The following is an 18,737-nucleotide window of genomic DNA, read 5'->3' as shown; positions in this document are numbered from 1 at the left end:
CAGGCAGCTGGCTTCCTCATTGTTGCCTGTGCTTCAGGTGTCAGACTTCCTCTGTTAGCCATGCTCTGTGGTGAACTCCTGGTGCCCTTGTTGGAAGGCATTTGGTCACTGAAGTCACTACTCTTGAACTCCCACAAATTGTGGGAAATTGACTTGGGGCTTGGGGGAATGCTACATGGGAGTTAGTTGTGAAATAAACATACTAAATCCCTTCCAAAAGCTCTTTGTGTGAACTGGGACAGGACAGATTGTGCCTGACTTTCAACTTGCCAAGAACAAGAGCTGGGTGAGAGTAGCTAGTAGTTTTTCTAGCTATAGTTTTCTAAATAATTTATACCAGTACCTTGCACTGTGATATTTGAAGTTCATATAGGATCAAACAGGTTTCTTTACAAGCAAGGTTCAATAACGTATCTTCATAGTCATTTGTTGCTCTATTTTTTCCAAAAATAAAACTGCTTTCTGAAGCTATTGCATTCCTTAAAGGAAGAGTAGGGAAGGATTGGGTGCTTGTAGTTTTTCTTTCTTTTAATCAACAGTCCTGCCAAGCTAATACCAAACATTAGCTATTTATGTATTTGGAAGATTTAAATGAATAATAATACCTTGGTCCTCACACTTGCAGTTCATACTGCTTTGCCACAACTTGTGTGGACCCAGGATTAGGACCATCTCTGCAAAACATTGAGACCATCATGTGGCCAATATTATACAACTTTTTAACTTAAAGGCTAACAACTGGTACCCTTCTGTAAAATAGATTTTAGCCTACTAAGGAAGAGGCTATTCTATTTCCATTAAGGAAGAGGAAAAATATAACAATGGTGAAATATGAGAGTAGGACTCTTGCACTTTTACTGTCAGATGAAAATTTCATGATAAAGTATATCTGTTAACATTTATTCTTCTGCACAGCTAAGAAAGGATGCTGGTGCCCTGACCTTTTGTGCATCTTTTTACCCTATCTGCACTTGTTTCTAAACTCAGGTGTCTTTTAGAAGAAATGCACACTTAACTGTTTCCTTAAACCCACATTGAAAATCAGGGATAAGCATCTTCAAGTTCTCAATGTTTTGGACATCAATCATCATCAACCTTTGCCAGCGTGACTAATGGCAAGGGTAGAGTTCAAAACATCTGGAAAGAACTATCTTAATTTTGTGCAAGTTCAAGATCAACATACCTCAGACCATTCTGACAACTCCCACTGCGGGCCACAAACTTTGTTCTTGCATGATTTCCGTTCCACAGGCCTGGTTAGCCCAGCTGACTCACACATGTCATCATAGACTGAACTATCAAAGCCTGGAGCCAGCATCTTCCAACAGCGCACTATTCGGTACTGATAACCTTCACCACAAGTTCTTGAACACTCACTCCATTGGCTGGTCTCCCACCTTCAGACAGTAAACAATGGCAAAAGAAAGGAAAAGCAGTTTGGGCATAATTTAATGCAAAGGAAAAAATAAACAATAAAACTGGCTAAGGATCTATACAGTCTCCTAAATCAAAGATTCTTCCATAAAGATCTATTATAGTTGCCTCTCATTTTTCTCTATGTAGGAGCAATTCTATCTGCTCTGTAAGGAACTTTTCCCTTGAAATTCAAAATCTTTAAAACTTCCATAGCAATTTTCATACATTTGCATTTCCACAAGGAACAAAAGGGACAAAAACAATATTTCACATCACCTTCTACAAACTTAAGCGACAGGGTTTAATTTCAGTATTACAACTGCACACACATCACAAGGGTTCCAGAATGCCTTCAAAAGAGCTGGCTCTTTCCACTCACCTAGGCTGGCACTCTCGGCCTGCACAGAATTCATGGGTGGGTTCAGGACGAGTCAATGCATCACAGTAAGTTTCTTCCACTTCCACTCCATCATAGCGGACACACATAGCATAGGAGGTGCTGATCCCTGGATGCAGAGCAAAGCTGAATCATCATTAGCTGTCCTACAGGATTAAGTGCTTCACTAACAACTATGGTCCAAAGTAGCAGCAAGTGACAGTATATCCCTATACCTTAGGCTTCATGAAAAGAGAGAAAGTTGGGATTTCTTCAGAAGGGAGAAAGATAATCTCTCCCTGCTCTATGAGAAAGCACATCCTTTTTTCCATGAAGAGATGAAATGGTCAGAAAGAATAAACTTGAGGAAGAGGAGGAAGAACCTTTATTAAGACAGTGGTGAGATGAAAGAAACCGGAGTCTGGGCCAGAACTGTAATCTGAGAAAGCATCTCAGAAAAGACCCTTCCTAGTCCTCATAAAGATAAAAGGAGGGAGGGACAGAAGCATTTTCAGACTTGCGATATTCTGTCACTATAACCTTATAATAAAAGTAATATTAACTTGGTGACTTTTGTTTCCTAGTCTGGTCTACTTTGGATGGCTGACAAGAATATACTGAACAGAGTAGAGTAGAGTAGAGTAGAGTAGAGTAGAGTAGAGTAGAGTAGAGTACTTGGAAGGGACCTTGGAGGTCTTCTAGTCCAACCCCATGCCCAGGCAGGAAACCCTATACCATTTCAGACAAATGGTTGTCTTCTTAAAAACTTCCAGTGTTGGAGTATTCACAACTTTTGGAGGCAAGTTGTTCCACTGATTAATTATTCTAACTGTCAGGAAATTTTTCCTTAGCTCTAGGTTGCTTCTCTCCTTGATTAGTTTCCATCCGTTGCTTCTTGTCCTGCCGTCAGATGCTTTGGAAAATAGCTTGACTCCCTCTTCTTTGTGGCAGCCCCTGAGATATTGGAACATTTGCTCTCATGTCACCTCTACTCCTTCTTTTCATTAAACTAGACATACCCAATTCTAGCAACTATTCTTTGTTTTAGCCTCCAGTCCCCTAATCATCTTTGTTGCTCTTTTCTGCACTCTTTCTAGAGTCTCAACATCTTTTTTACATTGTGGCAACCCAAACTGGATGCTGTATTCCAGGTATGGTCTTACCAACGTGTTATAAAGTGATATTAACACTTGAATACATGAATTTGATTCTATCCCTCTATTAATGCAGCCTAGAATTGTATTGGCTTTTTTGGCAGCTGCAGCACACTGCTGGCTCATATTTAAGTGATTGTCCACGAGGACTCCGAGATCCCTCTCACAGTTACTACTATTGAGCCATGTACCACCTATACTGTACCTGTGCATTTGGTTTTTCTTGCCTAAATGTAGAACCTTACTTTTTTCACCATTAAATTTCATTTTGTTAGATAGGGCCCAATATACAAGACTGTCAAGATCCTTCTTATCTTAAGTCTATCTTCTGGAATGTTTGCTACTTCTGTCAGCTTGGTGTGGAAATTTGATGAGTTCCCCATCTATCCCCAATTATTGATGAAGATGTTGAAGAGTACTGGAAACAGCATCCTGTGTATACTACAGTATGTTCCCAACTTTCTAAAGGAAACCCAGAAATATAAAATAATTAAAGTTGTTCAATCACTGGATACACAATGCTCAAAAGCTATAGTACTAGTAGTTAACATTGGGGAAAGAATTAGAACTGTGCAGATCTTCAAAACTTCAAGCAATACATTCCTTCAAGTCTGCTTTGCAAAATAACCTGGCCACTTTGATTCTATTATTTGTTTGTTTGTTTGAATTTATTAGCCATACAACTCTATGAGCACTTTTTGTGGTTTTGCAGTCCCTGAAAGCATCTCTGGCATAATTAGCCAAGTTTTGGCAAGAGAAGGTGCTGCTACCCTTCTCAGGTATCACTTGCCTAGTCCTTGGTCGAGGGGTGCCAGGCGATGTGCTGCTTACTTCTGCTTTGATGGTAGAAGGTGCACTGCTCACCTTTGGTACCAAAATGATGGGAAACTCTGCCTCACTAAAACTGGAAATGACTCCTGTGCAGGTCCAGAGCTGCAGAGAAGCTTTTTCCAGCTTTCACAAGAATACTTTGAGAAGCTTCAGGACAACACAACACGCTTCATGAAGGCAGATCATTGCTTAATGAAGAGAAGCACATTGTGTGACTTTCTTAGTGGGACTTGTGGATAGCCACTTAGGGGAAAAAATCACAGAAGATTGACTTTATACATGGTAACAGCACAAGGCAATTATACAGTATGCACAGTAATGGAAGAACATTGAAATCCCCTCAGCGAACAAGTGGATTGTGAGGAAGTTGGAGTTGTCACAAATGGTGGAGCTTGACCTTTTGTGGTGAGAGATAAAGCAATAAATAAATATGTTTTTAAAAGACAGGAAAACTTTTATGGACTTTTTGCTGAAAATAGAGAAAAGTGACGATTTATGAATTTGATTAATAAAAAAGGACTACACCAAAGACCAAACAGATTTTTGTAATATTAAGGAGGGAGGTTGGATAATAAGAAAGTTAATTTCTGTTGCAGAGAAGGTCAGAGATCTCTTCTTTTTCTGACTTTAGTACTCTTATTCTTTTTTTTCCCTGGCTTTCTTTTTTCCCCCCTTTGCTTTCTGTACTTTTTTTCCCTTATCTCTATTTTTATACTTTCTGCTACTTTTTTCTTTTAGATTTGTCTTTTATTGTTTGAAAAAAATCTTTAATAAAAGAGAGAGAGAGAGAGAGAGAAAGTAAAAGAGCGAGAGACAGCACGCAAGAGAGAAAGGAGAGAATGCGCGCACAAGAGAAAATCACATCATGTCACAACCTGAAGCACTTTGTGGAAGCAAATCACTTCATGCAGACTTAATAAAAATTCATGCGGGGAAAAAGACATTAAAATTAACAAGAATAATGTTAGTCCTAATTAAAACTGTCTGAATTACAGCTCCTGCTTTCTTGGAGACTACACTGAAAAGCTATAGAGAAAGACAAAAGCGGTTAAGGCACCAGGCTAGAACATGGGGGACCAAGAGAGTTCTGGTCTTGCCTTAGCCAGGAAAGCCAGCTGGGTGACCTTGGGCCAGTCACTCTCTTTCTCTCTCAGCCCAGCTTCACCTCACAGGGAAAATAGGAGGAGGAACATGCATTGGACATGTTCACTTCCTTGAGTTATTTGTAAAAATAATAAAGGCAAGATACAAACAAGCAAACAAGTAACACACTTCTATTATGTAAATGCAAAGAGCCTACAACTGCTCGCAAGTTTCACCTGATATAATAATAAAGTAACATCAAGGGAAGGTGGGTTTTTTGCAGTATTAAAGGAAAGAATACATTCAGAGGTAGAACAATCACAAATATACAGCAAACAGAATTTAATACAACTATATACACTGCTGTTCATTTCTGAATAAGTTCTCATTCTATATGGTAGAAATTGACCGCAAGGCAGAATCCTTCACAAGACGCAAAACACCCATACTAGTACCCAAAATTACATGTCATTTCACCTGATGTGCATGTGGAGCTGCAAGGAGCATAGGCTGATACCTTCCAGCGATACATGTCAGCCAAGCTGATGTCCTCACGGCCAAGGGGACTCAGTTCAAAGTCATTGCTGCAGGGAAAAAAACCCTCAGTATAAGTTTCTGGGTGGATGATTTACTAGAGGAAGGGAAATATGCTGTCCTTCCCTGGTTTCCACAGAGGTTAAAAGGAATCCCCAGACAGCAATATATTATTTATCCAGTTTCTTTATCTACAGACTGTCACAAGTGTGGGGCCTGTAGAGAATTTAATCATTTAAGAGAAATGTTCTTCAAGTAAAGGGCACACTGCATCAACAAATATGCAGTTTAAATACTAAGAGCCTTCCCAGTGGAGAAGGATTCCCATTGTGTCTCTATGATTTACTGTCCCAGTATGTAATCGGCCTCCACTAAGGCTGTGTATTAGCGCTGTGTCTCTGTCTCCAAACTAAATGACCAGCACATCACGACTGATGCAATTACCCAATGATAGATGAAGCTACTTTCTGATAATGGCTGATAATTCTGATATTCACATACATAAAAATAATCCAATCTACGAACTGAATTGAATTCAAGAATGAAGAACCATGTGTAATCCCGAAGGTGCTTTTTCACAAGGCAACTGGCCTTTTTTGTTTTTCTTCGAAGATGTTTTGCTTCTGATCCAAGAAGCTTCTTCAGCTCTGACTGGATGGTGAAGAATGGAAGGATTTGTACTCCTTGCTGGTCATTTGCATTCTTTTAGAGTCATTGAGGCCACCTGGAAGTTTATCTGTGTTCTCAGGGTCACCTGAGTATTGCAAATGGATGTGGAGCCTTCTTGGAACTGCTGAAAGCACTGTGTTGTAGACTGGAGATAGATGATGTTGTATCCCTCCCTCTGTTGAGAGAAGGATGTTCAATTTTGACACAGATGGTCTCTTTGATCCCTCTTTCGAACCAGCAGCCCTCTCTGTCCAAAATGTGGAATTTGCTGTCTTCAGAAGAGTGGCCTTTGTCTTTTAAATGCAGATGGACTGCTGAATCTTGTCCTGATGGGTTTGTTCTCCTATGTTGTGCCATGCGTTTATAAAGTGTTGTTTTGTTTTCCCAATGTACAGATATGCAGTGCATAGATAAACCTCCAGGTGGCCTCAACGACTCTCTTAAAAAATGCAAAACCAGCTGTCTGCAAGGAGTATAAATCCTTCCATTCCCCATCATCCAGTCAGAACTGAAGAAGCTTCTTGGATCAGAAGCAAAACATCTTCAAAGAAAAACAAGAAAAAAGCATCTTTGGGACAACTATGACCTGGATAACTAAGAATCTCCATAAACATTAAGCACGTGTAATTAACTTTTTAATACCATAGTATATTTACATAAAATCTACATTTTCTCCAAAATAATTTATTTTTAAAATGGGACTGTCATCTTAGATATGCTGGGAAAATTAAGAAGAAAGCAAATGAGAGAGGATTTTTCTGGCTTATCTAGTACGTAGTGCATCTTAATTCTGGGGCTGAGGGACGATTGGATTTAGTTTTCTCTCCTTCAAATGGAGAATTTGAGAGGAAGCCAAGCTTGCTCTGTTGCCAAGATTCCTCCTGGATACTCTCTTTTTACATTACGTCACTTTTTTTTCTTAGAACATTCAATCCTTTTCTTCCAAATCTATTTTTCTTTCCCACCTTTCAGCACCTGGACCTTGAAGAGGCTCTGACAGCTGCTCATTCCCAAAGCTGGTTGGAAGCCTGGAACTGGAAACAGGGTTGGAAGAAATTCCCATGACAGTGTCATTGGTTGCTTCATTCACTGCAAAAGGGTTGACATTCACTTTGTCTGGAAAGTTCTTTTTTGCAGGTTGCTTGGGCGGTCCTTCTGGCCAATTGATAGTTGCATGACCCCACAACCCGACTGTTGAATTCTTTCTCCCAAGCTTGGCTGTCATGTAATGCAATGCCCTACAAAAAGCAGCATTTTGTGGATCCTGGAGACACAGTGATCTGAAGAGATGCTGTCTAGATGGACCAATCCTATTGGCTTCATGGAATTCAAATCTTGCTGTACCATGTGGCGTGGCTGTGCTGATCATAATCTTATTGAGTCTGAGGGCTTAAGAAGAATGAAAATGAACCAAGGGGCCCAGAAAATTCAGAGTTCACTTTCTACAATTAAAAGCATTTCCCCCCTAAACACTTGAGAATACTCTCATTTGACCATGAATAATCTACAGTAGTTTCTGCACCTGTTTAGGTACGATCATCCTTCTTTCCGCATTTGAAAATGATTTCCTGTCTTTAATGACTACATAGAAAAACAGCAAAATTTCATTTAAGCAAACAACATACTATCAAAAAAGTTCCAGAGATAATCTGCCTCGCGCTTGAAATTTAATTTGGAATATGCCATCTGAATGTACAATTTATATGTGTTGCTTTCTTTGACAAAGGGACTTTGATCCTTAGGCAAACATAACACCTCTTTGTTATTCAATAAATCAGCTGCATCTTTTCATTCAGACAGATGTGGAAATCTGCAAAAAGATAGACTGCTTTAATAAAGAGGAGAGAGATACTATACTTTGACAAGGTCCAAACTTAATATTATGAAGTGTTATTATTCAGGACTTGGGTAATATTATTATAAATTGCAGTCTACATATATACATGTGTGTTTGTGTGTTTGTGTGTAGAAAGAGAAAGACAGAAAGAGAGAGACTTTAAATCAATGTAGATTTAGGTCAGTATTCAATATACTATGAATATATAGCAGTATTTACATTGTATTAACACATAGGCAATGTGTGATGAATACTTTTTTCAAGTTGCCAAAAAGACACCTCTACACATGGAGATCACCAGTAGATACACAAAATAATATAGTAAGGAACCAAATTGACTATTTTAAAATAAACAAAAGATTTAGAAACTCAGCAAAATCAGTAAAGACATAGCCAGGTGCAGATGTACCACCTGATCATAATCTACTACTTGCGAAGTCCAGCTGAAACTAAAAAGGATGAAAAACCCGAATCCTGCTAAACCAGACATGTCAAACACAAGGCCCGGGGGCCAGATCTGGCCCGCGAAGTGGTTTCATGTGGCCCGCGAATCCATCCTGGAAACAGTGAGGGAACGGCCCCCACTGCCTTGGCCCTGGCCCAGAGACCCTCCTTCTGCCAGAGACCCCCAGATCTGTCCCACTCCTGCCCAGGCCCCCATAGGCACCCTTGATGTAGAGCTGGCCACGCCTACCCAGTAGGCCATATGCACTCTAGCCACGCCCACCCAGTAGGCCACGCCCACCCTGGCCATACCCACCCGGCCCCCTGAGGGCAACCGCAATGCTGATGCGGCCCTCAATGAAATTGAGTTTGACACCCCTGTGCTAAACCAAGAATTGACAGAGACTTTATCATTAAACATGGAGGTAAGATAAAAGAAGAACTAGAAATTCATTTAAGAGAAGCCAACAACCTGAATGATGAAGATGTAGAAGTGAACTGGAATAAATTTAAAAATGCAATAGTAGAAGTAACAAATTCAAAACAGAGAGAGGGGTACCACAAGAAACAACAGTGGATGATGGAGGAAATTCTTCATCTCATGGATGAAAGAAGACCTTATAACAAAGAAAAATACAATGAACTGCAGAAAACAATTAGAAGAAAAATTCGACTAGCAAAAGAAAAGTGGTTTGCAAAAAGATGCAAGGAAATAGAAGAGACAGAACATATGCATGATCATTTCAATTTACACAAAAAAGTGAAAGCAGCAGCAGACCTCTACAAAAAGAAAACCAGCTGACAAAGAGGGGGAAATTATCTTAGATGAGGATGAAAAACTAAAAAGATGGAAGGAATATATTGAAGAACTTTTTGAGGACACTAGGGATGATATAGATATGGGAAATATAACAACTGGACCAAGCATCACTATGGAAGAGGTTGAACATGCAATAAAAATAGCAAAAACAAGAAAAGCCACAGGACCTGATGATATCCCAATAAAAAATTTAAAATTGCTGGAAGACAATGGGAATAATTTTTTACTGCAGCTCTTCAATCGAATATATGAAACAGGAAAGATATCAAATGATTGGCTAAAATCAACCTTTGTGACAATCCCCCCCAATAAATGCAAAGATGTCTACTTAATACAGAACAATAAGCTTAATGAGTCATGCCCTGAAAATATTCCTGAGAATAATTCACACAAGAATATACAACAAAATTGAGGAGCATTTAGGTAACACACAATTTGGTCTCAGAAACAATCTTGGTACACGAGATGCACTATTCAGCAGTCGTTCTTGTACAGCATTGTAGAGATGTCAATCACAGTTTTTACATGTGCTTCATTGATTCTGAAAAAGCATTTGATAAAATAAGACACAACAAACTATTAGAAGTCCTGAAACAAGTGGGACTAGATGACAAAGACATCCAAATCATAAACAATCTATATTGGCATCAGGTAGCAAATGTCAGACTAAGCCAAAAATACTCAGCTGATGCAGAAATATGAAGAGGGGTCAGACAGAGATGTATTCTGTCTCCATTGTTGTTCAATATCTACTCTGAGTCAATCTTCAACGAGGCAGTGGAGAACATTGATGCTGGCATCAAAGTAAATGGGTTTGGATCAACCATTTAAGATATGCTGACGATACAGTTCTGCTTGCCAGTAAGCATGAAGACCTTCAGCTCTTCATCAACAGAGTCACAGTAATATCTGAAAAATACGGCTTGAAGCTTAACACCTCGAAAACCAAGATCATGATCGTCAGCAAACAACCCGTTAATTTACCACCAATAAATTCGGAAGGAATACCAATAGAAAAAGTTGAAAGGATCACGCACCTCGGTTCTAATTTACATGAAAGCTGGGACATGACCACTGAAGTAAAGACAAGGATACAGAAAGTTTGAACAGCATTCTTCAAAATGAAAAAGGTCTTCTGCAGTCACGACATAAGCCTAAGATCAGAAATCAGGCTTGTCAGATGTTATATTTTTTCTATCCTATTCTATGGAGTAGAGAATTGGTCTCTGACAGAAGGCCACCTGAAGAGACTAGAAGCATTTGAAATGTGGATTTACAGGCAGCTGTTACGTATAAGCTAGGTTGACAAGATCAAAAATGAGGAGGTGGTAAGCTGCCTGGGAAAGCCAAGGGAAATCATCAAAACAATTAAAAAATGAAAGTTAGAATATTTCAGATATGTGATGCGACACCCAGAAAAATACGGCATACTCCATTTAATCCTCCAGGGAAAGATTGAAGGCAAACGAGGTCCAGGCAGAAGAAGAACATCATGGCTTCAAAATCTAAGGGACTGGTTTGGACAAAACTCAGCAGCACTTTTTCATGCAGCTGCTGATAAAAATAGGATCGCCAACATGATCGCCAACGTCCTATAATGGATATGGCACACGAAGAAGATTTACATTGATTTAGATCAAGATACGCTGCACTGAAGTCATGATGAGAATTAAATTTCAGTATTAAATTTTTGAAAATGTTAGTATTCCACATAAAAATGTTTATTTTTTCCAGTCAAAAATTGGACTATCAAAAAGAATCCCACCTTTTAGTTTTCCATCTCCAAATAAGAACCCTGAATATGGAAAAGTACAAAGGGTTGCATAGTTAAGAACATGTACAGGGCAAGCAACACTCTGAGTTGTTTCTGTGGAGCCCTTGAAACACATCTCACCAACCAATCCCCATCCACCTTGTATTGTGAAAGCCCTAACAAGCAGGCATATACATAGAATGAAGGCTACTGCTAAGCTTGTAAGCCGCCCTGAGTCTTCGGAGAAGGGCGGGATATAAATGTAATAAAAATAAAAATAAATAAATAAAAATAAATGATTGATTAAATAAGCTATGAAAGGATACTGACCCAGATCTGCTTCTTTCTCAACTGTCACTTCTTCATCTTCACTTGTTTCACTTGTATGATAAAGTTGTTGGAATTGAAAGTTGAGATTGTCCTCCTGTGGCCCATGCTTCCAGCCCCATTCTTTACCTTGGGGAGTAGAGTTACTTGGGAAGAAGTTCTGGCTATTGAAAGACATGCCCCCACGTTCTTCTTCTGTGTTGTCTGTCATCTCTGTGACAGAAACCCAAGAAGCATTGAAATCTTGAGAAATGGATGAAACTGCATCTTGGTAATTTTGGCTAGGCTCTGGTAAGTGAAGATAGAGGGGCATCTTGATGGATGGCGGAACTGTCTGAACAGCTGGTGACAATGCTCTGGGCACAGTGTAGTCATATGTTACATGTGGCATTTTTCCATTGAAATTGTAGTACTTTTAACAAAAAGAAAAAAAAAATAACCAAGCTTACTCTCACTTTTAAATTGTGCAAGACTCTACTATAGTCCAAAGAACTTTGAGAAAGACTCTTCACATAGCAACTGTATATAGTAATCAGATGTAGCCATGTGCAAAATGATTGGAAGTCCAATGTTGTTGTGAGTCTGGAACATTTCCACAAAGTTTGGAGCAGCCTTTCTAGTAAAATAGGATTTAAAAAAAACAAATGTATTTCAACCTTGAAACATTTTGCACATCTACTCAGAAGGTTTCATAGCCCCCAAATCTACTAGATTTCAAATCAAAAAGTGAACTCTCAGAGCACCTCTTTGAAGATACCATTTTTATCATCTCTATTTCTTCTCCCAAATTTTGCTTTCCTAAAAATCCCTATGGAAGAAGAAATCAGGAACAGATCCAAGAATGAACACACCATACGATAATTCCTATTCCCAAGCCAGGTAAGCACCCTCTTAAATTCCCCGCAACAATATCTGAGAGAGGAAGTTCTGGTAGTCATCAAGGTTTGTTTGGATATAATGAGGTGAATTTCAAACTTTGGCAAGACATAGGAGCATCATTCTGGCCCTTTGCATTTTCTATCTAAAAACAGCACAATTCCCTCTAAACATTTCCTATAAGTCTTGCTCTCCATCTGATTATTACAATTTTGGATAGGTTGAGCTGAAATTACTTCTGATTATATGAACATGAAGTTATTAGAACCCATGCTTTAAAATCCGAATATGTTCATAAAAGTAAAACTGCCTACTCCTGATCTAAATTGCGATAACATGTCACAGCCTAAGATTCTTCACATGAGCTTGCAGTAGTAGTAGAAGCTGGAAACTGAGGAGGTGGCAGCTCTTCTTACTGGAACTTCCTGTGAATTGAAATCAGGCAAGTGGGGAACTGTTATATTTAGAGAGCTAAAGAGAAATTTCTGGGGTAAAGAAAAAAAAATCAACGTCTGTTGATCCTAAGACAGACTAGGAGTGTTGAACTATTGAAGACATATTGATTCCACTAGCCCAAAGACCAGAAGAAGTGGTGCCAAGGGAATATTTCTACTCAAAATAGATGTCTTCCATGGATCAGGAAGACAGGGAACAAGACATGGAGAAATGGATCAGGTCTTGCCAGCCTGAGAGAGAATGCCAGTCAGCCTTTGTTTAATTCTAGGTAGGGACCTAATTACTATTAGGTAACACTGTTGGCTGAACATTGTTAACTTTAAAGTTCTTGGCAGCTGTGCATAAACCAAGCATTTGTATTATTACTTTCCCTCCACTTTACAAAAAGATTGTAGAGAATCAAGAGAATGGGCAAAAATGAGTCCAGCTTTCTTGGCTGTTGTAAAAAATACTGCCTGAATTGTTCTCTGTGCCTGAAAATGATACTAAAGGCTTGTCTTGTTTTGCTAGTAATAAAAAAGAAAGGGGGGGAGGAATTATGATGTACCGTGGCTGTTGAGCCAATCTCTGTGAGCCTAAAAAGCATTTATGACATGAAGTAGAAGAAATATCATCTAACAGCAAGGGTGGTTTATTTGAAATAAAAGAAAGTTTGTGTGCTGAAAAATTTGAAATCATGAAAGGGGCAGGAGTTGGCCCGTTAAACATACCTATTATTTGTTGTTGATTGGAAAAACTAAGTGTAAGAGAATTAGTACATACAAGTTTAAAACAGGCGAAGAAATTATCCTGAATGTACCTGAGAAGTATTTAATTGTGCTGTTTGACATGATTTTTCTCCAGTCATGTATACATTTTTGTGCAAATTAATAAGTTGTGGCAGAAACGGGATGGAACAAAATGTTTTTTTAAAATATGAAGAAAATGTGTAGATTCTCGTACACCTAATTTCAGATGGGACTATGTAGGAGGAGGCAGTAGTGAACTTTCTCAAAAAGAAAGTGTAGCCAATGATAAACCCCTAAAAATAACCCATGACTAAGCTAAGATTATCTTATTTCAGACACATTATGCAAAGACCCAATTCCCTGGAAAAGGCTCTAATGCTGGGAAAGGTGGAAGTAAAGAGAAGAAGAAGAGGATGACTAGCAGCAAGGCGAATGGACTCCATTGCAATGGTGATAAGTGCACCGTTGAGAGACTTGAAAGAACAGGTTAAAGACCGATAGTCATGGAGAAAATCTATCTAAGTGGTTGCTAGAAGTTGAAAATGACTTGATGGCTCATAATCAATTAAAATAAATCAGTTTTACTCCCTATCCATTACTGTTCCTTGCTTTCTCTTCTCCTACCCCGTGGCTGTTACCCCTTTCTCTAGTCTGAAATAAGCCTGGAGGAGGTAAATATGCTAAGCTTCAGAGAGACTGAAATCCAGAAAAAACATTATTTGCAGGTGCTAATTTAGAGACAAGGCACTGATTATTTATTAGATCAGTTGAAATATACTCAGACATGGTGTAATTGCTGTGAAAACCTAGTCCAAAAACCAGACGATTTTAGATTAAAACAGATTTAGCCTGTCTGAAGTTAATTCAATTTTGAAATGTTTAATGATCTTGCATTTTAGATTAGATATCTGGTTCTATTTAACTGCCAGATGCTTGCAAAATGTAGTAAGAAATAGTCAGACAGTAGTTTGCCTTATTTACCATGACGTTGAGAGACTGATTGGTGGGACCTTGTGCAATAATGTATTCCAGACCATCCGAATGTAGATTGGAAGGGCGGCGGTATTTGAACACGGTGCCAGCCACTCTAAAATTCTGTGGATTGTCAATAGCAGAATTTCCATTGAAGAAGAAATGCCCCAAATCATCAGCCAGAGCTACCAGGGAAACATAAACAAAATGAGAATGAAACACATCTAGTGTGCAAATATTAATTTAGATATGCACAACTGGAAGCCAAATGACTCAATCCAGCCCAAGAGGATTTCCACTGGTTTAAGTTTAACAGATCTGAGTTGCAAAAACCAGTAGATGCCAGCAAAAAGAATGAGTTTACTGCCACTCCCTGCAGCTACCTGGTGGTCATTAAGATGCTAACATCCAAGTTCTAGTACTGTAGTTCCACATTGTTTCTTAGCCTATTTGTTGATCTCAAGAGCACTCTTCTTAAGGTGCATATTGGGGTTTATATCCTGACCTCTTCCCTGTGAAGAAGTGGACTCATAACGACTGGAGCATGTGGATGTAGTGTAATCCATTAGTGGCATTTCAAGAGAAGACCCACAATAGCTTGCACAGCGTAATGGTTCTCATTGCCACCAATTTCCCCAAGTAAAAGCACATGGAGCTAGACAAAGGGGACACCAAAGAAGGACCGTGGAACTCGTATAGTCTGTCAATAAAGGGATCCCCATCAACATCTCAGAAGAAGAAAAAGGACCAACATAGTTCTGCAGTCTTGCAAGTTGGTGCCAGGCCAATAAATATAAAGTCTGCCAATGTATTAAGCAAAAGTATTGCCAGATGCTGGAAATTACACTCAAAATATTTCTATGTGTATGAAATATATGTTACTTCCGAACTACTCTGTTTTAATAGCAATAGGACTTAGACTTATATACCACCTCACAGCCCTCTCTAAGCAGTTCTCAGAGTCAGCATGCTGCCCCCAACATCTGGATCTTTATTTTACCGACCTTGGAAGATGGAAGGCTGAGTCAACCTTGAGCCAGTAAGACTCAAACTGCCAAACTGCTGGCAGTTATTGCTGTATGTAGTTATTGCTAAAATTTTGCTAAATACATCTGATCAATATTTGATATATTGCCAAGAAGGGTCCCACATGGGCTACACATTTTGGGAGTCTGGATGAGCATACTACCTAATGGCATCCCCGTTATATACTTCACCTCCTTCACCCATCCTCCATAAATTTTCATCAAGAAATATCACATGTCTAGGTTAACTTTGGGATTGTAAAACATTGATGCAGACTACAGGAGTTTGAAAAATGGTGTTATCTTGAATAAAAAGCTAGTCAAGTCACATTCAAAAGCAGCTTATTTATGAAGTGAAAACACGTCCATAAAAATTCTATAATTACATTGCTTTAATCCTCTGTTATACTGTACTTCTGAAGATTGGAGAGTTATATTTACATGCTTTGGGTCGATCAATTTCACTGTCTGAAAATCCTTTAAGGCAGTGTTTCTCAACCTAACAATTTTAAGATGTGTGAGCTTTATGCTAGCTGGGGAATTTTGGGAGTTGAAGCCCACATATCTTAACATTGCTGAGACTGAGAAATGCTGTTTTAAGGGACATGTGCATACATAACAACCCATTCTCCATGGGACTGTCTTTGGAGAACATCCAAAAATTACAACAGGTCTGGAATGAAGTGGGACTTGGAGTATCTCTTTTAGTGACATATGTTATGCCACTGCTGGAGCTGTTTCTTTCTAGGTGGGATTCATGGTGGTTATTACCTTTAAAGCCAGAATGCACAGATCCTCTCCAAGGCAATCTGCCCATTCTGCTATGCCTGATAAGGTGGGAAGAATCCAGGTCCCTTCGCTTAAATGTTGCTATCCAGCAGGACCTAAGAAGTGTGCCTTCTTGGTAGCCACTCCTTGCCTTTTTGGTTCCCACTGAGATTCAACAGACTCCCCTACTGTCCTACCCTTCCAAAAAAACCTCAAAGACCTGGCTTTTTCTAGAACCATTGAGTATCTGATGTATGAGGTTGAAGCTCAGAAAACTTAGTTATGGATATATGGGGATGTAGTTGGGGGCACTGGGAGTTTCTTTGTTAGTTTTTATGTTCTTTATTGATTTTATTGTTTTTTGTGAGCAGCCTAGGGTTATGTTGTGGGTCTTTTTTGACCTGTTAGGTAACCTGGCACTAAAAGAACATTCTACTTCATTGTTCCGTTGCATACAGTTGGAAGCTAAATGCATTAAATGAGTAAATAAATAAAATACGAAGTCCCCTAAGCATACTCTTTTTTGACCTGTTAGATAACTGTGCACTGGAACAACATTCTATTTCATTGCTTGCCCAGATTTTTTATAGGTTAATTAGTATAATACTGATATAGATTGCTTACCCAAAATATTCTCTGTCTTCCTTCGTTCAATGATGAGTATATCTGTAGCACCAGCAGGAATGTTGGTGATAAATACATATCCTGGGAAGTGAGAAATATAGAAAAACCAGAAGACAAAAAATCAGATGAACAGATCTTTTTTCTACAAAGCAGTTTTTTTTCTTTCGGTTTTGCCATAGCAGCTAACTCACTGAGAATGTGGAGAATGTCTGGACTACTCCATGCATTATACTCAGCAGAGAGTTACAGATAATCTCTTCAGTTTATCTCCAGATGTACAGGGAATGAGATTCTCTGCATTCTTATAGAGCCTGGCCTTTGGGGAATTACAATTTTAATGCATCTGGAGGGCATCGGGTCTATTTATGATAAATACGCTTGTTTCATTCAAAATATTTTATATACCTGCAAAATATACAATGTTTTAAAGCTTTTAATTATACACAGTCTCAATTCTTTAAAAAATAATAACAGGGTAATACTGTTATCATTATGTTAGATTTGGTCAGAAAAAACATGCAGAGAGATTATTTTGATATGTTACTCCATATTATTACAAAACTTCCTCTCTGTAGCTGGAGATTTATCAGAAGGTAAACTGGAACCCTTGCAGCTCTCCACCAGACTGACACATCCCTCAATCTCAGAGGTGGGGAATGATGGCCCCTTTATGACTTGTGGACTTCAACTCCCAGAATTCCTGAGCCAGGTTCCGTTAGCCAGGCAATGCCATCTGGCGACCCCCAGGGGGAGAGCCTTCTCTGTGGGCGCGCCGACCCTCTGGAATGAACTGCCTCAGGAGCTGCGGACGACCCCTGACCTTTGATCCTTCCGCCGTGACCTTAAGACATGGTTGTTCCAACAAGCGGGCCTGGACTGACCATGGTTTTTTAATTTGGTTTTTATTGTGTAAATTATCCCGTATTTCTTATATCCATTGTTTAATTCTTTCTTAATTTTTGTATTTTATGTCTCTTAATTTTTATTGTTGTGAGCCGCCCTGAGTCCTTAGGGAGAAGGGTGGCATATAAATTTAATAAATCCTAAATCCTAAAGTTCACAAGTCATAAAAAGGCCATTGTTCCCCACCTCTGCTCTATGTGAATGCCTAATGACAATGCACATTAACATGCATTCTCTCCCCCAAAAAAACCTTACTAATTACAGTTCAGGGTCAGCTCAATCCACAAGATTTCCAAGCACTGGCCCAAGACATGTGGATTGCCTCGGTGAAGGAGGACAACTAGCTCTCCTCTCCACTTACAGTAATAAAAAGGATTGATGGTTGTATTTTTTTTTCATCCCTGGAATCAGGACACATGCTAAACACATCTCTGTTCTTCTAATTATATGAGAGCTTGAAGTACAAAGACCAGGAACTGGGAAGTCATTACTACTTTCCCTCAGGCAGTATTCCAATATCTCAGAGGTTGCCACAAAGAAGAGGGAGTCAAGCTATTCTCCAAAGCGCCTGAGGGCAGGACAAGAAGCAAAGGATGGAAACTAATCAAGGAGAGAAGCAACCTAGAACTAAGGAGAAACTTCCTGACAGTTAGAACAATTAATCAGTGGAACAACCTGCCTCCAGAAACGGTGAATGCTCAACACTGGAAGTTTTTAAGAAGAGACTGGACAGCCATTTGGCTGAAATGGTATAGGGCAGACATGTCAAACCTGTGACATCACGTGATGTCATGCAACGTATCGGGACAGTTTTGCAATTGCCAGCGATGGGGTGGACACCGCTTCCACATGACGTATCCGGCCCGCAGGCCAGCAGTTTGACACCCCTGATATAGGGTTTCCTGCCTGAGCAGGGGGTTGGACTAGATGATCTCCAAGATCCCTTCCAACTTTTATCATTATCATTATTATTATTATTATTATTATTATTATTATTATTATTATTATTATTGCTGTTGTTGTTGTTGTTGTTGTTGTTATTCATTGCACAGTCAGCCAGATGTTCAGACTGGATTTGGAATTTTTGTCTACCTATTGCGTCCTTACCAAGGACCTGGGATAGTATATTATTATTATTATT

The 18,737-nt window shown here is 39.2% G+C and overlaps 1 protein-coding gene across 1 annotated transcript in view; it reads right to left on the bottom strand.

Annotated features, from left to right (window-relative positions):
- Positions 1-18,737, bottom strand: part of LOC310638018 (ADAMTS-like protein 2) — a gene marked incomplete at both ends in the record, with an annotated part of 61,000 nt that overhangs the window by 10,800 nt on the left and 31,463 nt on the right. Inside the window, 7 exons of the mRNA XM_083358702.1 lie at positions 1,184-1,397; positions 1,796-1,922; positions 5,338-5,444; positions 7,029-7,452; positions 11,248-11,656; positions 14,286-14,461; positions 16,694-16,774. Coding sequence (XP_083214828.1) covers positions 1,184-1,397; positions 1,796-1,922; positions 5,338-5,444; positions 7,029-7,452; positions 11,248-11,656; positions 14,286-14,461; positions 16,694-16,774 — 1,538 coding nt within the window. The remainder of the gene's footprint in view (positions 1-1,183; positions 1,398-1,795; positions 1,923-5,337; positions 5,445-7,028; positions 7,453-11,247; positions 11,657-14,285; positions 14,462-16,693; positions 16,775-18,737) is intronic.

Source organism: Vipera ursinii (assembly GCF_947247035.1).
Source record: "Vipera ursinii genome assembly, chromosome: 3".
Lineage (NCBI taxonomy): Eukaryota > Metazoa > Chordata > Lepidosauria > Squamata > Viperidae > Vipera > Vipera ursinii.
Note: the sequence above shows the minus strand (reverse complement) of the source record. Positions and strands in the feature narration are given on the sequence as shown.